This window comes from Aedes albopictus, chromosome 1, assembly GCF_035046485.1.
Source record: "Aedes albopictus strain Foshan chromosome 1, AalbF5, whole genome shotgun sequence".
Lineage (NCBI taxonomy): Eukaryota > Metazoa > Arthropoda > Insecta > Diptera > Culicidae > Aedes > Aedes albopictus.
In genome coordinates this window covers 90,716,728-90,742,352 of record NC_085136.1, presented here as the reverse complement: position 1 = coordinate 90,742,352, position 25,625 = coordinate 90,716,728, and the positions used below count along the sequence as shown (strand labels likewise).

Sequence of the window (25,625 nt, the reverse complement as noted above, 5' to 3'; positions counted from 1 at the left end):
GATCCATGATAACTTTTTTCAACGTTCAAAAAGTATGTATGTTATAAAAGTTTGTGAAGCATTTGTATATTGTTAGTGTACTTTCTAAATTTCATTCAATTCGGCTCACTGGTTTCCGAGATATGACAGCTCAAAAATGAGTTGCCTAAAAAATAGTGTTTTACCCGAACGGTTCTAACTTTGCGAAAGATCAATCTATCGAGCCCAAATTTGTACCAATGATGCACATATAATAGGTTGACAAACAGTCAAAATTTGAGATTTTTTTATGCACTCTAAGAAAAGTTATAGCATGTTGAACTTTTTTGTGAGAGAAAAAAAGTTGCCCATCCCAAACATTTTGGCCATCCCCTGTACTTCGCTGAAACTGAGAACCCCTGTTACCCCCTGAGACCCCTTGAAGCACCCCAATGACCACCTGCACCTGGAACCTTTCTGAAATTCCCTGAGACTCCCTGAAATGCTTTTGGAACATCCAGGTACACTTGAACTTCTTTTTATGCACATGGCTGGAGGTGTATAAATTAAAAATGTACATAAATTAAAAAATAAGGGGAATTTGTGCAAACATTAAGTTTAGCCTTTTATGAGGGAATCTAGTTCGCGAGAATAGGTCTTGCTGATAGCCATTTGAGGTGGGGCTAAAGGGGTTACCAGAAAGTACTCAGAGAGCCCAAAAAAGGGGTTTCTAGTTTCAGGGGCGTTCTGATGGGATTACGGGGATTCCAACAGTATTAACCCTCCTTTGGCTTTATAATCTTATTTGACCCAAACCGTACACTACGTCAGCGAGCTGCTGTCAAGGTGATGCAAAAGGAAGGTTTAGTGGGTTACAGGGACGTTTCAAGGGGCTGTAAGGGCATTTCAGGGGATCTCTGGAGCCTTTAAAGGACGTAACAAAGGGGTTTGAGGGGCGTTTCAAGACATTTCAAAGGTATTCCAGAGTTTCAGGGTGTTTCAGGAAGATGTTCAGGGCGTTACTAATGGTTTTAGGAGCATTTGATAGCATTTGAGGGGCGTTTCAAGAGGCTTTCAGGTGCGTTTCTGGGGATTTCTGGAGCCTATTAAAGGCGTCCAAGGGGGTTTCAGAGGCATTCAAAATTAATTATGATGATTTCAAGGGCGCTTCAATCGGATTACGGACGTTTCAGGGGCGTTTCGAGACATTTCAGTTCAGGGTCGTATCAGAATGGTTTCAAGATTTAAAATTAATTTACTTTAATTTAAATTTTGCTAGGGGTTTTCGACTGGAAATGGTTTGCTATGGAATTTCTGGCTTAAACGATTAAATTTGCATCGTTTGGATTCCCTAGACTGAGAAAGCCAGGAATTCCATAGCAAACCATTTAATTTAAATTTAAATTCAAATTTAAATCAAAAGGCATTTTAAAAGCGTTTCAAAAGATATTGTAATGGGGGCTCTGAAAATCCTCTGAATCTTCCTGAAATGCCTTCAAGATCCTCTTAAAACCCTCTCGGACCCCATGTAACGTACCTAAGACACTCCAAAACCCCCGCCTAAAATGTCCAGAAACTTTCTCAAATGCCTTCAGAATCCCCCTACAACCCTTCGGATCCTGTGTAACGCACATGAGACCCTCCGAAACTCCCAAAAACGCCTCCGCAATGCCTCTGGAATCAGCCTAAAATGCTGTGTGCTGCTGTGAGACTTCCTGAAATTCCTCCGAAACTCTCTTAAGACCCACTCGGACCCCATGTAACACACGTGATATCCTCGGAAACCCCCTAAAACCCTTCTAAAATCCTCTGAAACTCTGCAATGCTTTCGAAAACCTCCTCAGACCCCCGAAAACCCTGGATAGGCCCTGAGATCTCCTGGTACCCCACTGAAGCCCCTTGGAATCCCCTGAAACCTCACTTAGCTCTCCCGTGAAACCTCACCCCTGACCCCCGTGCAATAGTTACCGTTGGTTCTTAGTAGCTTTCCCTCTTTTTATGCAGGGCATAGAAAAGGTGCTTAAAATAAAAGTTCATAAAAATAACATGCATAAAAAGACGTTTTACTGTACCCCCTTGAGACCCCTTGAGACCTCTTAAAGCACCTCAAAGACCCTCTTGGAAGCCTCCTAAAAGCCTCTGGGACCTCTTGGAACGTATATGAGACCCCCTGGGACCCCTTGAAACGCCCCTGAGACCCTCAAAGCACCCAAAATCCCATGGAGCCTCCTGAAACCCGCTCAAACGCCAATGAGACACCTTGAAACGCTTCTGAGACTCCTTGAAGCGCACCAGAGACCTCCTGGAACCTGAAACACCCCTAAGACTCGCTTCTTCTTCTGTGTGGCTCTACGTTCCCACTGGAACTTCAACTCGGTGTTTTTTGAGCGCTTCCCCAATTATTATTTGAAGGGCCAGTTGCTTCCGGATTGACGATTTAATTATCTTATCCACAAGGCTAACTGAAGACCCTCTGAAACGCCCGAGGCTTGCGTGGAGGCTAGGGTGACGTCTTTGACCGATTCTACTGTTTTGCCCTTGTTTCTGCGGTTCATCCACCTCTAAAGTTATTTGAACCGTCATTCAGAATCGACAGCCCATGCTTGTTGACAGTGCAGTGCATACGAGAATAGAGCACCGGGGATTTTATGCCCGGCTACCCCATGCTGGATGATGGCCGTTGACGTTACCGAGGATCAGTTCAAGTTCCGGAATGAAGAGATGAACCAGCCTAGGGCTGAAAATCTCTATAATAAAGTAATAATAATAATAAGTTCGGGAATCTTTTGAAGAACTTGATCGATCATTTTCTTCAGATCTGGTAGCTTTCCAGTGACGCAACCGATAGATAGTGGGAAAGGTATGTAATCACTACCGAAATTATAGATAGCTCGGTGTTCGAGTCTATCAGCTCCGAGGATAATTGTGCAGTAATCACAAAGGCTTACGAGTGATATATGTTCTGCTCGGCTCTGATTTACCATTGATAAATACTCTGGATAGTTCGTTGTGGCTTGATGAATTTTCTGCAGGGCTATCACTGCTGAAGAATGCATAGCTTGGAGGATTTCCAGGTCCAAAAGATTGCTGAAAAATCCGTTAATGTTCCATCGCAGGGCTAAACCCTGACGAGGGTTTCGGACGGGAAGCTGGGTCTTATACCCGGGTTAAGGTTCCCGGGATGCCCAGATTGTTTTCTATTATGTACAGTATTATTCCCTCAAAGTTTACCCAGGTAACCAATAAGCATTAAAATAAGCTGTATTTCAGCTATAAAACTGCATTATATCTGCTTGCTGCTGTAACGTAGCAGTTCGACTGCTGAATTGCTCTGTATTAGCAATTCAAATGCTGCTTAAAATCGAACAACTGTTGTGTAGCATTTCAAATGCACGATATATTTTAGTTAACACGCATCCTAACTGCTACTTTATTGCCATAAAACTGCTAAGAGAGATGAGCGATGCTAAAACTGTTACACATTTCAACTTCTCAATTCATGTGCCACGACTATAGGATCCATTACCATTCAGATGTCCTATCATTTACTGGTAGCAACGAAGCAAATCAATGAGAGAACAAATGTTTTCCAAATAAATCGCATGTAATAAGAAACCAATTATGCTATCGTGTATTATGTGGAATGTTCAATTATCCATTCAATTATGTCCGGGCCAGCAAAATAACTGCCGGTGTGGTACTCAAGCCTTTAATAGATCAAAAAATCAACGCACATTATCTGATCGTTTATAGCTCATCCTGTAGCGCGGTTCAGCATCATCATCAGCCAGAGGATTGTGAGATCGAATCCCAATTTCAGCGGGAACAGCAAAAAACAACTGCAAAAATAAACAACAGCCCCAAAGTCGCAGAGGAGAGTGTGAGTAAAATAGAAAAGGAAGAATATGAAGCGACTGAAATGCGCAGGGGAAAATGTTTTTGTTTATGTACGATTTTTTGGGGGTAGGAAAGATAAGCATTAAATCAGCCGTATATTGGGCCAAAACCTGCATTTTTTTTCTGTTCGGGTGAGCCACTGCGACCAGTATTTAGATCTTTTGTGGCATTACCCGTATCCTTAGTATTTAGTGCATGTCGTACTACTCCATTGTCATTGAGAGGCAATGAAGCATCGATTTCTGTACAGTTCCTGTTTTGTTATCCCAGAGGTGCAAGAAATAGATTGCGATAAAAAGGTCCCGTTATCATAGAGATTTAAATCCCAGTTAAAGAGCGCCCCCAATCAAACACAATCTATTTGAATTCTGAGAAAAACAAAACGATGGTACTGATATTTATCCATGCATCGGAACTCTAGCCCCATCCATGTCTTGCTTCTAGTTTAGTCCCAGGACAACAAAGAAAAACCCGAGACTTTAGGCTAGTTGCAAAACTCTGTCAAATTAGAGAATGTGGTCTGCAATAAGAATGCACGTGAGTCCTTGAATTACCAGAACTTAACAGTCCTTGATAGGTTAGTACGCAATTAGATACGTAAAGCATGTTTGTTTTCCTAACATCAAGTGTAGTCTCGGGTGGGCAAAGTCCGATTCTTTAACTATCAGCAAGGCAGAATAAATGCAATTTTAGAAACTGTCATCAGTAACAAGGACTTTGTACCATGAATCCTTATAACCAAAACACATTACCCCAACTTCACAAACCGGATGTCACTAGGGTTCGGTTTGGTAGATCTTGAACCGTAACGCAACACATAAAGGCGATCTACCTACGTTACGGGCTCCGTTAAAGATCGAGCATATTTTAAACCCCCTCAATCGAAGTGTAGAATTAGCTATAAGTTAAAATACACATAAATAAAAAAAAAACCCTCAATCATTCATCCATCAGCACGGGTCGCCGGACACATTGGATTGGGGTTCCCTGTTTAGTGGACTTTTACCCCAGGAACAGGTGGTCCGTAGTGTTATTCTTAGCCAATTGAGACAACCGCTACCGACACTACACAGCTATCTAGGCTGATCGGGAAACGAAGTTAATATTGATGATCAACTTCATACGGACCCGAACAGCCCTCAAACCTGCATTTAATTAGCACTTATGGCGCATATACGGCATATTAGCAATTAATGACCTGCAGTAAAGGCGCATATAGTGCTCAATAAATGCAATTTTAACTGCTTATTGGTTACCTGGGTATTAATCGAGTTCACAGTTATGCCACCAAAAAACCTACAATTCAGGGCAGCAATGTAACTACCTTTATAATTTGCTAGGTCAAAGATATATTTTCTGACAAAATGTTATAAAACAAAATCTCAGCTTGAAGAACCACCTTACATTAAAGTTTATATACTAAGCTGTACTTGCTTGGTCACTCGGCGGACTCGAGACGATGCCGGACAAAGCGATATCAAACAAAATGCGAAGAATGCACACACATGTACGTAACGCACGCTTCTTCGGACGGCATGATTAGATGGGTACATGAACCTCTCTTCCACCAACAACCAAGTCCGAAGTGCCGAACAACAATCAGCTGTTTGTCGATAAAGGAAGACTGCCCGGCCTGCCCATCATCAACCAAAATCAACAACACGAGCCAGTTTGGTTCGGTTTGCAGCAAAGCAATAATGGTTTGTAATGGAACGATTCAGCACTGCATTTTGAGACTACTGCTCTCCTTTCTTTATTTTTCTCGTTCTTAGCGTGACATTCCAACTGGAACTAGAGCTTTTACTAAACATGTTTTTCTGTGAGCACTTTCCACATTTCCGGACCAACAATTGAAAAGGCCGCAACAACATTGCGTAAACAAACACGTTTCTGTCGACTTAGGGCCTTCTGGGATCCACCCACGCATCTCACCACCATTAACAGAAAGCTTGATGTTTGCGCTTTCTGTTAGTGGTGGTGAGGTGTGTGGGTGGAGTTCAAAAGGCCTCAAGTCGACAGAAACATGTTTGTTTACAAAATGTTGATGCGGCCTTTTCAATTGTTGGTCCGGATTTGTCAACTGGAAGCCCTCTTCTCGAGAGTATTTATATTTTCGTATTTGTATTCTCTATTTACAGCAGAGACCTTCAATATACTTTGTAGCCTGTAGCACTACGTTCACCAACTTAGATAAGAATGACCCCTTGCAGTTGCATATTTGTGGCGGTTAAACATAAGAGTGTTAATCAAAATGGTTCTTGCAGTTTTGTTTGATGAATGATTGGCCAATTTTGTTATCAATGCACAGATTGCAGAAGTACCTACTCCAAAATACGTCTCTGGTAAAAAAGGTGACGTAGGTACAAGACCCGGACCGGAGATTGATTAGCAGAGATAAGGAACAGCATTGTTTGACACTCGAAATTGCTAAGAATCATTGTTTGTATAACTGACCAAAAGTGTGTGAATTAATCAAAATGTTGAATTAGAATTCGTTGAGAACAGCTACATATATGCATTCAAATCCCAGACCATCCGCTCTTTGTTATACTACTTTCTCGCTTCCAACAAAGCGCAAAATCAGGAACGAAAACAGTATAGTGTGGCATCGACAAACCGGTTTTCTTCTCTTTTCCACTCCAGCAACAACAGAACAGTAGAACAGCGAACTTTTTTGCAGTTCACCCGACATTATCTTCCCAATTTCATAATCTTCTCTTAACCTCAGACACAGCTGGTTGACTTGCCGAGCTTCAGCTATGTATGAATCCGAACGTTCGCTTTTTTCTATGCACGCTGTGTCTCCTCGCCCTTGCCAGCAAGAGAGACTACTGACTGGACTGCTTTCTTCCGAAGAAGTCATCTACTGGAGAAGACCCTGCGGTCGGTCCGGTCAGTCGCTAACAAAGAAACAAAGTCATATCCATATTCACTCCAGTCAGTCAGTAACCTAACATTCACCAAGGCGGTCATTCACACTTGACATTATCGCAGTAGTTGAACCGGTTTTGAGCTCTACCGAATCAGCTGTTTGGAACGATTACATAGACGCAACCTAGTTTGGAAGGGAACTGCATCTCCGAATCGACAGACCTAATAAAACATGAATGCAAATCTGATAGAGTGCATCTACTGCTTAGGCCTGTCATCCGAACGAATCGTTAAGCGTTGAACACGTGTGTCGAGGCACAATCGTCTCCTATGGAGGAGGTCGTTTAACCGATATTTATAGATAGCATCTACTCATCTCTCCCCACGTGTCCGGCTTCGTCATCTTTCGCCTGTTCCCCCAAATCTGCTGCAATATTGTAATGATCATCCCGAAATGAGTGACAAACAGACAGATTCAGTTTTTTTTCTACTGTTTGTTAGGAACTTGGGGGATCAACCGCTGCTGCTGCTGGCATTCCCCTTCTATACTTGGGGGATCAACGGGTTGCTATATTTAGCGCGAAGTGTTAAATTTTTCGCATGAGCTGCTTTTGTCGCGCGGCAGGATGTAGGGTAGGTAGATAGCTTTAGCTTTCCACTGAACCAGCATTGGCTTGGAGCCAAAATGTGTGATTTGGCCGCAGTCGCAGCCCGCCGCGCCACTGCCTTTGCCTCTGAGTAGACGGGTTATGAATTATTAAAAAGGAAATGTGCGAATTGCGATATAGGTATCGGCGATGATGATGTCGCAAAAATTAGGGCTTAGCCGAAAACAACCAGCAGATGGTAACTAAACGGTGTTTGAATCATATCTTGCCGGGATGAATATACCTACGTCATGTTGCAGATTGATTTGATCGGCTTACTTCATCAATAAACGATAAACAATTTGCTTCGATACGTTACGGGAGAAATATACCCGTTCAGTTCAGTTAGGAAAATTTTAATAATTATTACTTTGCTATAGGTAATCTGGGGTACGTTTGTCATCTGTAAACTATGTATTCAACTTAGAGTTGTGTATTTAACATGAAAACAGTGCACTGGAAGAACTTAAATCGCACTGTTCAAACAGCTAATCAGCTAAAAATCAGGCACAATGTTTAACGTTGGATAACATTTGCCTCATAACGGTTTAAGATGTTTCAAAAATAGTTTCTACGCCCCATCGCCTATTCGATTTATAGCCAAATATAGCTCCTTGAAAAATCAACCAATTAAAAGCTAATGATTGAAAGGAAGAAACAGCATTTCAACATACACCTATATTAAGCTAGGAGAGCCAAGAGGAGAGCCCGAAAGAAGTAGAAGTAGAAGTAGAAGCGGAAATCGATCCAACGTTGTTCTATCATTTTGCTTCTCATATCAAGAAAACCAACTTGGGACATATCGCCGGCGCATCGGTGCCCAAACTTGGCTGTAGAGACCCCCTAACCTGTAGTCACCTCGTATTTTGTAGATAAATTGAAGCGCCTGCAAGTGGTGATTGGGAAGCTATGCGCTGGCACACATGATCATCAAACTGTAGTATTACTATCCGTACGTACATCTTTTACGCGAAAGTTTTTTGTTATCTATGTGTCCGGACCGTTTGATCTGAAGATCTGATATAAAACTGAAGTCACGTTACCGGAGAATACTCATTTTCCAATATTCAATTAGCTTGACTCAAAAACCTAGACCTTGCAGTGATATTGCACCAACTTACACTCACAATATTTATTGAACATCCAAGTTTGCAATCGACAGTATCAAAAGTTATTCTATGAGTAATTTAATGGAGCCATTTTATTCGAAGTTCTCAAGCACTGCTACGGAAATTCTAGAATCAGGTCCCGATGATGTAGGTCGAAGCTTCAAGAATGTTTTCTAAGCTAAAATAATCAATAGAAATTAATGTTTTAGTCGAACAAATTGTAGAAAAAAAAACATGAAACCGTATTTGCACCTGACGTCTTTGTGACAGTTGGTTGTTTCATGAAAAATCATGACATACTTCCGAAAAAGTATTTCGATGAACGGTGAAGATTAGGACATTAATATTTATTAGGCAGGATTAGAGTCGGTATTAGAAGCTGTCCCGCCCCTAGGCTTCCACCTTGAAATGCTAAGAGAGCGCCACTTGACTTGTCGCTTGACGTTTACATAGAAAAAGACAAGAGATGGCATTCTTTCTATTTTTATTCTTTGTTAGAAGAGACTCTTAGAATCATCATTGAACCAAAATAAAGGGTGTTAAGTTTTATGGCGATTCTCAAAACCTCTAGAAGACTGATTGGTCTTCAAAACGTTGGTTGGGCTGTTATCCATAGTGCTAGCAATACAATGAGGAGTTCTGTTTGACGTTATAGGACATTGCAAGGTTTGCAAAAGCATTAAAGCTCTTTAGAGCCTACTACAGTCACCATTCAATCTACGATTGCGAGTTCCACCAAAACCACAGAGATGTAGATTTTTAAATAAAATATTTAGACCCTCCTAAAACCTTGCGGGTTAATCACTGCAACATAACAATTTGTGCTTGGCTGTATCTTGATTGAAAACATGTGCTAGTTTTTGGTCTTCGGATGAACTTGACTGAGAATGGAGCTGCTGTTGATTGCATGATCAGAGGCCAGTCAAGTGGTATTCCAATGGTAATTGGAAAATAAATGGTCATCAAGCTCGCTTCAGGGTAAAACATTATTAAAGGGCATTCATTACGAAACGGCAGTTTCCCATTAAAATACATGGCAATGCACTGACAGCATGGCTTACAATATGTACCAATTGTACAAGTACAAACTTTTGTAAAAATAATTGTTAGACGCGATCTTTTCTTTTCTTGTAGTGATGATCTTAGTGGTTAAGTCGAATGCTCATTCTAAGACAGATTATTATTTCTCAACGAGATCACGTATCAGAACGTGCTTCGTATAAATGCATGGAACAAATATATTGTCGTCGCGGTTGAAACCCGAAGTTTCCCCACACCCGACAATCGAATTTTCTCAAAATCCGTTCGTGAAAGCTAACGTCGGACGTAGTGCGCTGGACAGCGGACCTGGCCCTGTATCCAGCGCACTGTGCCCGACGTACGTCCGACACACGGTTTAGGAGAAACATCGATTTTCGCGTGTCAAAAATTCCGATTTTCAACTGCACGAACAATACTACCGTTCGGGGACAATGCGCCACCATGAACAGGAATGCCAGAGCGAAACCTTTTCTCGTCTCTAAGGACCTGGAACTTGTAACTCTCTTAAGCTATACTTTGAAAACTAAAACTTCTTTAGAAGTTTCAGAATTTCTAATTGTATAAATTTGTAAACCAAATTGTTTGAACAGAGAACTGCACATCTTCTCAAGGATCTGCAAATCCTCGTTGTAGGTCACACCTCCATCGGAACCTTGAATGCAATCCTCTCTCTATCACAACCCCATTGGAAAATTTATTTAGTGATAGGCTCGTTCTTCAAATCGGCGGCGGCGATGCATGTGCTTCGCCCTGTACACTAAACTATCTCCTCATTCATTCCGCCCGCACGCGATTAGCTGGATTAATCCACCTAGAAGAACTTATCGGACCACTCTCGCCATTGTAACACGCATCCATCGAATGTCAGATCCCACCATCACCGCGGCACCCCATCCGATTGACAAATTGTCTCTCAAATCGCAACGCGGAAAAATCTCCTATCATCGTCACCATCGCATCGTCGTCGCCAGCACACACAGCATTGACGGCGTCGAGAGCCTATCGGTCATTTATTGCACTTTTCTGATTGCTTCTAATAATCTGCAATGATAATACACCGCGTGCCGGGCCGCGTTCTCATCAGTTTGCAGCGAACCTGGGCACGATCCGGACCGTCGTCGGTCTCTATACATTGTCACTGGAAGTCACTGTGCGACAGAAACTCAACAGAAAAACAGGTAATTAGTTAACCGATTAACGTCAACCGTCTGAGACCGATGGAAATCCCTCCCACATCGCCGCAGTCGATACATCGTTGCACACGTTCTGACCGGTCATTACAAATTCAGGTAGAATGACGTGAAGATGTAAGCGCGAAAATCGCCGAGTAGTTCCGCAGCTGCTGATAAGCTTCACAGCTGTTTTTTCTCGTTATCGATCGATGTGCGTGGTATTATCACTCGAGGGTCCAATTTAGACCGATTCGTCTCATCCTTTGTTAACCTATTTCTGGAGGTATTCAACGACGCCACCCGGTCACTGACGTCAGAGGTTGCTGCAAACAGAAGAATACGCGTCATCCAGAGCTTGCAAGCGCCGGGTCGTCATCATGTCTACCGCCGTTGTCAAGCCAGACACCGACAGCAAGATTAAGGAGAAGAAGCCCGCCAAACCTATGCTAGGAACAGACTTCATCCCTCCGGATGGAGGCTGGGGATGGATGGTGGTCCTGGCAGCTGGATGCTCGAATGTAAGTATCCATGTGCTTCCTTGTCTGGTCGATTACCTAACCTTGATCTTCATTGTAGCTATGCACATTCCCGGCTCTTCAACAGTTTGGGTTGCTCTTCCGGGAACGGCTTCATGATCTAGGGATCAATTCTTCCGAGATCACCACTATTATCAACACCAATTCGGCTCTGATGTCCATCGTAGGTCTGTACAATATGCACTTAACAAGGTATGTCATCTCTACATATTTTTCCGATTGTAGGTCTCCTCAACGGACCGATGTTCCGACGGTTCACCTTCCGGCAGGTGGCCTTCTTCGGAGCATCGCTCGTAACCTTGGGTCTGGCCTTGACCTCCATGGCAAACTCCTTTCTCGTGTACCTCGTGACCTTTTCAGTATTATACGGCTCGGGCGTTGGCATAACCGCTTCGGCCAACTCTCTAGCGCTGAACACCTACTTCAAAGACAAACGGCGCTACGCCACCGGTTTCTCCTGGACGGCGACTGCCCTCGGTCCAATCATCGCTCCTCACATCATCACCTTCCTCTTACCGCGGTTCGGCGTCGGCGGAACCGTCCTGATCTTCGCCGGGTTCGCCATGAACGCCATAGTGTGTTCACTACTGCTACAGCCGGTTCATTGGCATGCGAAGCCCCTGCCTCCGCCGGACGTCGAAGAAGCCAAACTCGAAGCACAGCGTTGTCAGTATTGCCAATCCCAAACCCGCCCACTACGGAAGGATCACAGCGTCCTGTCCAGTCAGTACCTGTACAACGCGGACGATGCCTGCACAACGGGCTACGAGATCATCGACCCGGGAACGCCAATGCTTTCGCGAGCAAACGACGGCTGGTACGGATCTCGGATGAATTTAGGAACCCCCAGTCGGGCCCCTTCATCGAGACCTTCCTACGCCAATCTATCCAGCGCCGTTGAAAGATATCCCAAAACTGTGACGGAACGCCAATACCAAGCCGATAACAACAGCGCCAAAGGCGGCTTTCGAAAGCGATCCAATACCTTCAGCCGGGAGAAGGATGTTCTCAAGATGGCGTCCAGCAAGCTTGAGCAAATTCTCGATCACGAATCCTGCTGTCATTGCACCTGCGAAGAGGATCGGAAAGCCCTACCTGTTGACCCCGTACAGGAGGAGGACGATCCCGCACCACCACCACTTAGCCTTCTCCAGAAAGTGGTTATCTTCTTCGATCTGGACCTGCTGAAGGACCTGGTCTACGTGAACATCATGGTCGGCATAACGCTCGCCAACTTTGCCGAACTGAACTTCTCCGTCCTGACGCCGTTCGTTCTCGGGGATTTCGGTTTGACCAAAGAACAGATCGCGCTGGCAATGTCCTTCCTCGGCGCGATGGACATCTTCTGCCGCTTCACGATACCGTTCATCGCCGGCAAGATCGGCTGGGAGAATCGGACGTTCTTCCTGTTTGGAGTTCTCAACATGGCGCTGGGCCGAGTCGGTAAGTCTACTCCCATATGTGCTAAGATGGTCACTTCAACCTCAAACTGCATTTCAGTCCTAGCGCACTTCCATTCGTACCCGGTGGTCATGGCCGTAGCCTGTTGGATCGGCTTCAACAAGGGCCTTCGGACGGTATTCATGGCCTTGGCCATTCCGTCGCACGTTCCGCTCGAACGGCTTCCGGGTGCGACAGGCATCCAGCTGCTCTTTTCCGGTCTGTTCTATCTGTTCGTGGGACCCGTTATAGGTGAGTAACTTAACGCTTCACTGAACACTACCGTCCGACGTTAGGAAATATTTTGCGAATCGTTCGTAATTTCACTTCGGAACTTCGGTTTTCGAAACCGAACAAAAATGCAAAACAGGGATCGGCCAATTGGCATGTAACAAATTGTTCGACATTATTGCGTAGGTAGAGCGTGTCCAATGGTTCTGAAGCACCGAATTGAACAAACAATAAACAAGTCTCCCTCCTATAATCAAATTCACACCATTTGCTTGCTGAAACGATGTAAGATGAATCACTTGTTGTTGGCGGTATATATTAGGTACCGTAAAATGGGACAGCTTTGATAGCTTTCAGTTCTCTGCATGTTATGAAATATTTTTCCACATCATAATTTATTTCTTAGGGTTTGCAGGGCTTTCAAACGACTTAGACATTTAAAGTAATCAATGAAAAACATCAAAATGTAATTTTATAAAGTTGATCAGCGTTTAGGAAACATAAACATCACTGAAGTTGATCGAAAAAGTTAACTCCAGTGAAAATACTAAGATTAAAATTAAGAAAATTACATGTCACGTGAATTTCTTCTAAGTCATGTGGACATAAAGCATACAATTTATCATATAACTGAGTCATCACAATTATTACATCAAATTTGATATGAACGCTGCACTACCGGAACTACGCATATTGTGGTAGCCCTATTTCACGGTAGTACATTAGTATAGCTCGATATATGCTTTCATCGAGCACTTTGATTAGCCAAGCACTGTGAGATTTAGCAAATTAGCATCAATTATGCAATGCCGTTGACCAGTTGGCATGGCAACATGGCTTCGCGTGGATCAAGAAACTCTACGTTTTCTAACTCATGTATGTAAAGCCACTAGCAGAGACAAACAGACGTATCACTGACTAAATTACGACTGACCAAGGTTTTTACGTTTTCACAACGAGAGGAACACTCATCGTCTTTCTTCGCGTTCAACGTTTTGCACTAGCAACTTCTGTTGAAGTTGTTACACAACGCAGTATTTCATGGAAAAATATTCACCATGTGATAAGCCAGGAAAAAGGTTCTAAGTGTTACGTCTGTTTGTCTGTGCCTCTTGTCTTTGTCGCCCAACAATTCTATTCTGAGGGGGTTATTTATCCAGTCTAGCCTAGTCTACAGATACACAGCCATACACAGAATCCGGCAAAAATTATAGAATTGAGTATTTCTACCACTTTTCTTGCCGTAATTGCTAGAAACACATTCGAGATGCATTACAAGCATTAAAGTGGCTAGACCTACAGTGCAGCGTTATTGAACATTGCTGAAAATAAATGGGAATGTTTGGTACCAAACAATCAGATTTATTGTAAATGTAAAGGTGACACTGACACCGCTTTCGAACTCGATACATTGCCCCACTTACCATCATTGTTTTGGTACCTCGTGTTTTGGTACCCAATTTCTGGTCAGTTTACCCTAAAACTATGGATCGCCAATCCGGAGACGGCGGGTTCGATTCCCGTTCCGGTCGGGAAAATTTTCTCGATTCCCTGGGCATAGAGTATCATTGTACTTGCCACACAATGTACAAATTCATGCAATGGCAGGCAAAGAAAGCCCTTCAATTAATAACTGTGGAAGTGCTCTAAGAACACTAATTTGAAGCGAGGCAGGCCAAGTTCCAATGCGAACGTCGAGCCATAAAGAAGAAGAAGAACCCTAAAACTTGCTTCTGATTCGGCTGTGTGGCTTGTGTGTTGTTAGTGCTTATTTCGGAAATTACAAATTTCAGATGACTATTATTCGTAACAGCGAAGCAGTGTCGATGTTTCAAGCTCTTTTGCCACGAATCAAGCAACAAAAACATTGGACACCATGTTGAATCGAATGCTGGGATGCTGATTCTGGCCCATTGTTCCCCGAGAATACTTCCAGAAGTTTAATAAGTGATTCTTACTCGAATGCCTGTAAAAGTTTCTTCTGTGGTACCTTTGAGAAAACACATGGGATTCTTCTGAGTAATCTTTATAGATTCCTCCAGAAATACTTCCGAGATTACTCGATAGGTTTTTTTCTGGAATTCATTCAAGAATGTTTGTGGGACTACGTCTAGAAGGATGCCACTAGGAAGCATGATAAACTTCGTTTAGAAATATGTTTGTTAGGATTTCTCTAAGAGTTTCTGTTGGAATTCCTATCAAAATCTTTTCGGACTCCTCTAGGAAATCATTAAGAGTTCTATCGAGAAATCATCTATTAGTAGGAATGAGAGCACTCACTTGCAAAAATATGCATGTTATCGAAATAGCACCAAAACAGAGGGCTTCACTTCAGGGCATTTTAAAGACACGGACACCGTCTTCAGCCAGAGGCTGTACGAAAGTTGACACTAGACAAAGGACACGACACACCAGTGGATACGAAGAAGAAACATTTCTTGCGAAAAAGATTCATCACTCGGAATCGAACCCTGACCCCATGGCATGGCACGTTCATACGCGTGGTGACGCTAACCGTATGACCACTAGCCTGGTACACGGTTTGTATGGGAAAATATAAAAAATGAGAAAACTCCAACTCCTGTATACTTTTTAAGTACCATTTTGGTCCCATATCAACTGTGCAAAATTTCAGATCGATCGGAATAACTATATTTTAGCGCCCGCCATTCTTAGATTTTCATACGATTTACTATGGGGAAAATTTACTTCTTCAAAGAAAAATCGCTTGAGGTCACTAATTGGACCCTAAAAATAAGTCGTTGAATGATTCATGTAGACAACTTCACGAGGAATCAGACCTCCGAAGACCGCAAAGCGATGCAACATTCGTGGAAAAAGTTATTAAGCCTTAACCGATCGATAAAATGACGAGATTTTATTATTTATTGTTATTCCTTACATGTTGAACAGAGTTGGCATGCCATTCGGTTTTCAGTCAATAACTTTTTCCACATGCCTTAGATCGCTTTGCGGTCTTCAGAGGGTTTATTCCTCATAAAATTTCCAACAGAAATCATTCATCGATTCATTTTTAAGGGTTAAGGGGAAACCTGTGGTGATTTTTCTTTGAAAAAGTGATTTTCCCCATAGTAAATCGTATGAAAACTAAAAACGGCTGGCGCTAAAATACAGTTTCTCCGATCGAGCTGAAATTTTACACGATTGACCACGAGGCTCCACAATTATTACTGGGATTGCTACAAACATTTTCATACAGAGTTCCTTCTGGTATTCTCCCAGAAAATCCTTCTCATGAAGTTCCACTCTCCTGCAGGTATCTCTTCTGAGGATCCATCTTGGAATTCGTTCTTGAAATCCACCACGAGTGTTTTGAAGGTAATCCAAACTCGTCACGTCATTGGAATTTCTCCCGTATTTTCGACAGGGTTAGAGAGTTTCTTCTGGTTCCTTTTCCAGGAGGTGGGCTTTGATGCCAGGTCCTCGATGTGAAAGACATGCACTTTAACCATCGCATCTGGTCCGTTTCGCCAGATAGAATTTTCGGAAGAAACCATATAAAGAATTTTTGGAGAAATCAAGACATGCAATTTTGAGAGGGCTCTAACAGAAAGCATTCCTGGAGAAATCCTTAGATGAAGCTTCTGAAGGAATGAATCCCGGAAGAAATTCCTGGAGTAATTTCTAGATGGAATTCTTGGATGAGTGCCCACAAAGACTTCTTTGTTCTAAAAGAATTCTGAGATGAAAATTCAGAAGAAAAATGATTACAAGAACCACCGCGGCGGTGCACCGCCAATCTGCCCTCCTCCAGTCGTAGGGTCATAATAGGATAATACTTTTGCACGAAAGACATTTTTTTTTCATCTATATCATAAGGAACTCCTGGAGCACTCATATGAAATAACTCCTGGAATGTTCCCAAAATAACCTTATGAAGCATTCTCACAAGGAACTCTTGGAGAGCTTTCAGAAAGATCTTCTGGAGAATTCTGGTAGATTTTCAGATTCAACTTCAGAAGGGCTTCTAGAAGGCACTTCTGGATGATTTTAGGTGGAGCTGGAAGATTTTCAGAAGGCAAAGGCGTAGCCAGAGGGGTCAGGGGAACGAGGCTTACCCCCCTTGACCACCATAAATTATGTTTATTTCGAGTTAGCTCAAGATTCTCAATAATTCAGAGTTCTAAAAAAATATCTCATTAAATTAATCATTCTAATAATTTAGGATTTTATCCATAAGTATCAAACCAGGTATTTCTTCAAGATTTTTTTCCAATGATTACAATGATGACAATGATTACAATTCGTCAAGGGACTTCTCCAGAAATTTATGCTTCCTGAACTCCTCCATGGACATCTTGCGGGGTTCCGAAAGTGATTGTTTCTGGGCTTTTCCAAGAAATGCTTCAGGAATTGCTCCCACGATTCCTTAAATACATCCTTTAAGGTATTTCTGCTGCTATTCCTTCAGAGATTTCTTCATAGATTTATCCATATATTTATTCTTTCAAGTATTCCGCTGGAGTTTGCTCCAATAGTTCCATCTAGGATTATTCAAAGTATTACTGCAGAAATTTCTACCAGGAATTCATTCACAATATTCTAACAGAGAATATTCAAAAATAAATCCAAAAATTTTCAACCAACAATCCTTTTGGAGTTCATCCAAGGATGTCTTCTCTAATTCGTCTAGAATTTACCACAGACATGAATTCCTTCAAAATTGTATCCAGAGATTCCTACAGAAGCGTATAGAAATCCTTTTGGAGTTCATCCAAGGATTTCTTCTCTAATTCGTCTAGAATTTACCACAGACATGAATTCCTTCAAAATTGTATCCAGAGATTCCTACAGAAGCGTATAGAAATCTGTCCTGAGAATTCCTAGGGATTCCTCATGGGATTCACTCGGGAATTTATTCTGGGGTTCTTTCAGGAACAGCTCCAAGGAATTTAATATAAAATATAAAAAAATCAAAGGATTCCTTCAGGAATTACTCCTGGCATTCTTACACGAACTCCTCCAGGCATGCATCCTGGAATTTCTCCAGGAATTGTAAAGAGATTCCCTTAGGAGTTCCTCTTGGAATTGCTTTCGGGATTCCACCTGGAGTTTCTTCATGAATTCCTCCAGAGTTTCCCTCAGAAATTGCTGCATGGGATTCCTCGAAAATTCCATCCATGAACTCTTCTTGGGATTCCTTAAGGATTTTCTGGGATTTCTTCAGTGCTGCTTCATTATTTCCTTCAAGGATTTCCCCAGGGAATCCACCTAGAATTTATCCGGATATTTCTGACGTCCTTCAGAGATTCCTCTCTCGGGATTCCACAAGGCATCCCTCCATAAATCTCATCAGGTATTCCTCCAGTTTTTACCCAGGAATTCTTCCAGGGACTTATCCAGGAATTCGTTCAGGGATCCATCCAGGAATTACCCCAGAAATTCCATCAAGAATTCCTCCAGGAGCCACCCCAGAAATTTCTCCAGAACTCGATCCAGGAATTCCTCCAAAAACTCCTCAATTCCTCCAAGAAATTCCCAAGATATTCTGTCACAAATTTCTTCAGTAATTTTTCCAAGAACTCTTCCAGGAATTCATTCAGTGGAATTCATCTAGTGATTCCCCTAGAGATTCCTCCAGAGTTTCCTCTAGGTGTTCCTCCAGGAATTCTCCCACGAATTCTTCCAGACATTTTTTCCAGGAATTTCTCCAGGAAGTTTTCCAAGACTTCTTCTTCAAGGCATTCCAAGACATCCTCCAGGCATTCCTTTAGGTTTTCTTTCAGGCACTCCTGCAGGACTCTCCAGGCATAACTCTAGGAATTCATCCAGGCATTCCTTCAGAGATTCCTCCAGGAATTCCTTTAGGGATTCCACCAGAAATTCCTCCAGGAATTCCTTTAGGGATTCCACCAGAAATTCCTCCTATAATTCTTCCAGATATTCTCTCAGGCATTCATCCAAAAATTTATCCAGACATTCCTCCAAAAATTTCTCCAGGCATTCCTTCAGGAATTTTTCCTGTCATTCCTCCATGAAGTCCTCTAGGCATTCCTACAGAATTTCATCCAGGAATTCCTCTACGGATTCCGCCAGGAATTGATCCACGGCAGCCCCAAATTAATCGATTAAATATAGTTATGTTATGAATACCGTGACGCAATACATGTGGAACTGGAATTATCGCTTTTAAAATTGAATAATTAAAGTACTTGCCATTACTTGGAATCGAACTCCCGATCTCCGTATCCACTGGTCCCGACATAGAAAATAGCCCGTTTTGTTTTGCTCCAGACAAGGCTTCATAATTGTGCCACAAGAAACCTTACCCAACTTCATCTTGCTGCAAAAGCTTGTGAAACGTCAACCGCAATAATGTTTACATTGAACAAGCTGTGTGGTTGCGCCAACATGTTCTTCGCCACAGCTTCAAGCCGAAAGAGTGTTCTTATAAACAGCTACGAAGCGCTGCTGTTTTGTGTATTTGGCAACATTACAAAACGTACTGTATAAAAGCAGCTGTTGTTCTTATTCGATTTGCACATCTTCCGGCCAATCTTCCGGAGTTGGAATAGAGTGCAGTAAAGACAGCCCCAGTGACAAGTGATTGATTTCAGAAAAAGAAATTTGGTAGCTGTATGGTGCTTGTTTTGCAGCCATGTATTAGCTTATGGTTTATATTTGACTAGCTTTCCTTTTATTCAGCGTTGGCTGCTTCAATTCGATAGTTACACAACATAAAGCAAATGACTGAAGCTTATCGCCCTGAAAATGTTAGTTGGGTTTCTCCATTAGAAATTCATTAAGGAACGCTGAAATGGAATTGGAGCTTATGCGTGAATGCCAAGAAGAAGTTTCTGAATAAACATTCTAGGCGTAATTTCCAGATGGAATTCTTGAAGGAGTCCCCGGAAAAACTTATTTGAGGAATCATCAGATTAAATTTATGAAAGAATAAACAGAGTCTTTCTACAATTTGTAAATTGCTAATGAAAATACACGAAAATCTCTAAAAATATTCCTTAAATATTGCCTTTGATTCTCAAGTATTCTCAAATCTTTTTCGTTTCTCAGGCCAAAAATAGGTATTTTATAAAATTCCATAAATTTCAAATGAAGGCAGAATGTCATTAACCAGCTGCTGAAAATGCTAAATACTTAAAAGCTTCACTGCTTAAAATTTAAAGACAAGCAGTTTGATTCGCAGTTCTGCCCCAGATGACGGTAGTGAACATTCAGGTCTGATTCACTTCATATTCAAATAATTCAGGTATGGTACACATCATATATTCAAGCAATTCATGTCTGGTTCACATCATACTTATTCTAATTCAGGTCAAGTGACCCTCAAGTCGGTCTCCAGTTAGCCTAGAGGTTAAGGCTATAGATCGCCAATCCGGCGACGGCGGGTTCGATTCCCGTTCCAGTCGGTGAAATTTGCATCATTGTACTTGCTTCGCAATATACAAATTCATGCAATGGCAAGCAAAGAAATCCCTTCAATTAATAACTGTGGAAGTACTCAAGGAACACTTTGAAGCGAGGCGTCCCAGCGGGGACGTAGAGCCATAAAAAAGAAGAAAAAGAAGGTCACGTGATTCAAGTCTGGTTTCCACTATATTCAAGTAATTCAGATTTGATTTACTTCATATTCAAGTAATTCAGATCTGATTCACTTCATATTCAAGTAATTTAGGTCTGATTTATTTAATATTCAAGTAATGCAGGTCCGATTTACATCATATTCAATTGAGTTTTTAAATTTTGAAAAAAAAAGTATTAGTTTTTGATTTTATACAAAAGAGCATCTTTTTCTGAGCCACTTTGATTTTTTCAGATTTTTAGAACTTTATTTAGATATCAAAAATCAATTTCAAAGAGATTTTTCGAAATCACCTTTTGATAGCTAGGCAACTGTTTGACAGCTCCGCCCAGTACGAAATGCAACGAGGGGTGATACGACAAATCGCTCCCATACAAATTTAAAATTGATATTTAAATAGGTTCCCGGGCACCAAAATTGATGAAAACTTGGATTTCGGCTCAGTTTGGCATGCAGATTCCGAATATGGAATTATCCCAACATCGCTAAAGAAGCCAATTGGGTTTTTAAATTTTAGAAAATGTATCGATTTTATGTTTTTATACGAAAGAGCACCTTTTTCTGAGCCACTATGATTTTTTGAGATTTTTAGAACTTTATCTTAGTGCCTAAAATCAATTTCAAAGATTTTTTTTTAAATCACCTTTTGACAGCTGGGTAGCTGCTTGACAGGTCCGCCCTGTACAAAATGCGACGAGGGGCGATTCGACGAATCGCTTCCATACAAACTTCAAATTGATTTTTAAATAGGTTCCCGGGCACCAAAATTCTTGGAAATTTGGATTTCGGCTAAGTTTGGCATGCAGATTCAGAATATGGGATTATCTCAACACTTTACTCAAGCCAATTGGCTTCTTTAGCGGTATTGAGATAATTCCATATTCTGAATCTGCATGCCAAACTTAGCCGAAATCCAAATTTTCTTGGATTTTGGTGCAGGAGAACCTATTTAAAAATCAATTTGAAGTTTGTACAGGAGCGATTTGTCGAATCACCCCTCGTCGCATTTTATACTGAACTTAATCCAAATTTCAGACTCTAGTTTAATTTAAAAACATTTCACTAATACTTCACTTTTGCAAAAGAAAATAGAAAATGAATAACTCTTTTAAAGAAAAACTAGAAAGGACGAGCAAATTCCTTTTAATTCTACTACTGTGCTTATCTTCGGACAGATAGGCCTATTTCGTCTGTGACTTACAGACTTCTTCAGTGTCAAGTGCTCGACTCGAGTGCTCGACACTGAAGAAGTCTGTAAGTCACAGACGAAATAGGCCTATCTGTCCGAAGATAAGCACAGTAGTAGAATTAAAAGGAATTTGCTCGTCCTTTCTAGTTTTTCTTTAAAAGAGTTATTCATTTTTTATTTTCTTTTGCAAAAGTGAAGTATTAGTGAAATGTTTTTAAATTAAACTAGAGTCTGAAGTAACAAGTTCTACTAAAAGCTCTAAAGTAATAGTAAAGGGCTTAATCCAAATGTCAAACTGTCAAAAAGCGATTTAAAAAAATTTCTTCGAAATTGATTTTAGGAACCAAAATAAATTTCTAAAAATCTGAAAGAAAAAAACAATACATTTTTCAAAATTTTAAAACCCAGTTGGTTCATGTCTGATTCACCTCATTTTCAAGTGATTCAGGTCTAATTCAGTTCATATTCAAGTGATTCAGGTCTGATTAACTTCGTATTTAAGAGATTCAGTTCTGGTTCTCACCATATTCAAGTGATTCACGTTCGATTCCATGTTTTCTTTTTTTTCGATTCCATGTTTTCGTTCCGTTTTCATAGCAAGCCAATTGATATGTTCTATTCGACCAAAAGGGAAATCCCCTTTTTCGATACATTATACGAGGTAACTCGAAGTTGTGAGATACTCATTTCATGATTATGAGTGACCGAAGCATGTATAAAACTCGGAGCAATAAACGATAGGTCTCTATCTTTGTAAATCTATAACTGAGTACGGTTTATTCTATTCTAGACGGAAAACCTCTAAATTAAGTATAAAGTGATAATAGTTCAGTGTCGGCGAGGAAAATTCTCCACCGGCGTTTGGTGGATAACAAATTTGGAAAGTAATTTCCGGATTTAGTTTTTTTAACTGTAGTGCGGATTTAAGACCACGGCCACATTGTGATATATTTAGTAAATTGTGAAAAATCGACGTTGGAAAAACTAAACTAAAAAAAAAAAAAAGGGAACAAAGTGTATTTTTTTAACAAAGCTGAAAAAGTGATTGTTTGAGAGGTGAAAAGAATCTATTGTTCGAGAACAAAGCTTTAGTGAACAGATTTGGCCAGTTTCGATTAGGCAGAAGCGCACGTTTCGGCCATTTTGGAGCAAGGTGCTCAGTGACCACCTATTAAATTGACCAGGCTTTTCAAAGATTGGCTAAATCATTAGACCTCTGTGAAATAATTCCGGCGAAAATTCAACTGTAGTCGGTGATTTTTTTTATGAAACTGTATTGAAAACGAGAAGTTCTCGTTACAAAAAAATTCTTAGAGAGCAGTGAGTTTTGAGTGATTTATGTGAAAAGCCCTTTAAAGCGAAGAAATTGTAGCAAGCATCATTTACGAGAGGTTCTCGTAGGTATTCAAATTGTCCCAGAAGTGCAAGAACAGAAGAAATTAAAAAGTGTAGAAGTTCGCCATTTTACCTTGATAATAAGTGAGTGATCAACATTGATGAGCGAGCAAAAATCTAAGTGGAGCAAAAATCTGAGTGTAGCAAAAATCTGAGCGGAGCGAAAATCTGAGTGGAGCGAAAATCTGAGCGGTCAACGATACTGGGCTGGAGAATACCGCGAGAAGTGAGAATAGTCATCGGATCATCGGGTCGTCGTAGTTGTGAGCTGAGTTCAACGTTGGTTACAGCAGTTTCAAGGTCACTTTCATATCTTTCATAATGTCCCTAATTGGTACGGTTGATCATTATACCCGTGGAACTAGTTTTTCTAGTTACATGGAGCGTATGGGATTTTTGTTTCATTTGAACAAGGTGAATGATGATAATAAAAAGAGTTTGTTAATAACGCTTGGGGGACCGGTGCTTTTTGAGGAGTTGAAATTGTTGTATCCTAACAAAGATTTGAATACAATTGGTTATGATGAAATGGTCCAGAAATTAAAAGAACGTTTTGACAAAACAGAGCCAAATATGCTTTATCGTTATAGATTTCATAATCGCAGCCAGGGCATTGAGGAATCAGCAGAAAATTACATTCTTGCAATAAAGTTGTTAGGAGAAAACTGCGGATTTGGTGATCATAAGAATGAAGCTATAAAGGATCGCATTATTTTAGGTTTGAGGGACGAAGAACTGAAAAAGAAATTATTAATGGAAGACGGAATGAATCTTGAAGAGGTGGAAAAAAGGGTTGTGAGAAGTGAGTTGGCCAATTTGAGAGCAAAATATTTAGGAGATGACGGTTCAAGAGTGTTTTCAATCCAACACAGGCTAGGTGTGAGAAATAATGAGTACGGAGAGAGTAGCGGTTACAGGCAAGGGAGAACATTTGCTCGTTTCAGTAGTAATAATCGTAGAAGTAGTCGTGACCGAAGTGGTGGTAGGATGCAAAGAACAGACAATACATATAGTCGCAATGAGAGTATAATGGAGGTGTGGAAGAGATGCTTTGTGTGCGTGAGATCCGTGTTTGGTGCAAAACATGTCACTACTACAAGCAAAGCGAGCTCCCATAAGAACGCGTGTCAAATAGTGACGTCACTATTTGTGTTTACATTTTTCTTTGCTTACTAATACATAGCCATCTCTTCTTCTTCCTCACCTGTAATATACTCTCATTGATATAGTCGTGATAGATACAGTAATAATGGCCGCGATAGGTATAACAACGGATACAACAATAGACGTCCAGACATGCGTCCAGACCACTCACAATTGACTTGCAACTACTGTAAACGGTTGGGACATATCAAGCGAAACTGCAGGTTATTAAATGGATCACAGGGGTCACAGGGATCACAAGCGATAAATTTGGTTGAAGAGGAGAATTTAGACAAAGTAGATGGTACCTATGATTTTAAACGATTAAAAATTGATTCAAAGGACTCAGATAGCGATGAAGAAATCTATCCCTGTATGATGATAGGTACTATAAATCATATTAACGAACCTTGCTTAGTAAACGCTTTGATAGGTAACCATAGACTGCAGATGGAGATTGATTGCGGTGCAGCAGTCTCCTTATGAGTGGCTGTACTTATTCCACAACATTTTCTCACTTAAAAGTTTTGCCTTGTAAAAGTAAACTAGTAGTGGTCAACGGAGAAGCTTTGGATATTTTGGGTAAAATTTTCGTAAATGTTTGGTTGAATAACAAGGAACAACAAGTGCCATTCATCATTTTGAACAGTAAGCACAATTTCACTCCATTAGTTGGACGTAATTGGTTGGACATTTTTATACTGGATGGAGGCAGGTATTTTCAAAACCATTGTTGGTAAATAACATCGACGGAGCAGCCGGTACCACCAGATATGATCCAGGGCACGAAGCAAACCTCACTTTAAAAAAGGAGACACCAATTTTTCGTAAGGCATACGACGTACCGTACAGGCTTAGGGATAAGGTGTTGAAACATATGGAACATTTGGAAGAACAGCGAATCATAACACCAATCGACGTTAGTGAATGGGCTTCCCCAGTGGTGATCGTACTTAAGAAGGACGGAGACATACGCATGACACACGATGAATGCTCATCGGAACCAGATCAGGATAACGAAGAAACGCGAGGGAAGCACTATGATCCGAGTGGCCCTTCCGAGTAGTAAGCGGCCCAGAGAGGTTTCAAGTTCGGATGATGAGGAGTTTCTGGGTTTTCCCAATGAGCCGAAGCCAATTTTCCCGGAGATTGGAAACCCTGAACCCGAAGCAGTTAGACGGAGGAATAAGATACCATGTTTACGAAGAGAAATAATCACGCGAAGTGTTTCGCGTTCGAAAGCTACCACGAGAGAGGAGCCGCCAAGCACGGTGTAAAGTGAAAGGAACTAGAAGTGTTTTGCAATTATTGAAATTTTCGCTATCGCGTGATCGGATTTTACAAACTAAAAGAAGTGCTATCAAGTTTATTGAGTTCAAAATATTTATGTAATTGTTTATTGAATTGCGGATCTAGAATGTAAGGATTAATA

General features: G+C 41.2%; 1 protein-coding gene across 1 annotated transcript in view; it reads left to right on the top strand.

Annotated features, from left to right (window-relative positions):
• Nucleotides 1-9,037: 9,037 nt before the first annotated feature.
• LOC109402074 (uncharacterized) overlaps nucleotides 9,038-25,625 on the top strand; it is a 40,267-nt gene continuing 23,679 nt past the window's right edge. The window contains exons 1-5 of the mRNA XM_029865781.2: nucleotides 9,038-10,701; nucleotides 10,979-11,213; nucleotides 11,272-11,398; nucleotides 11,457-12,674; nucleotides 12,732-12,923. Of these exons, the coding sequence (XP_029721641.2) occupies nucleotides 11,073-11,213; nucleotides 11,272-11,398; nucleotides 11,457-12,674; nucleotides 12,732-12,923 (1,678 nt within the window). The 5' untranslated portion in view covers nucleotides 9,038-10,701; nucleotides 10,979-11,072. The remainder of the gene's footprint in view (nucleotides 10,702-10,978; nucleotides 11,214-11,271; nucleotides 11,399-11,456; nucleotides 12,675-12,731; nucleotides 12,924-25,625) is intronic.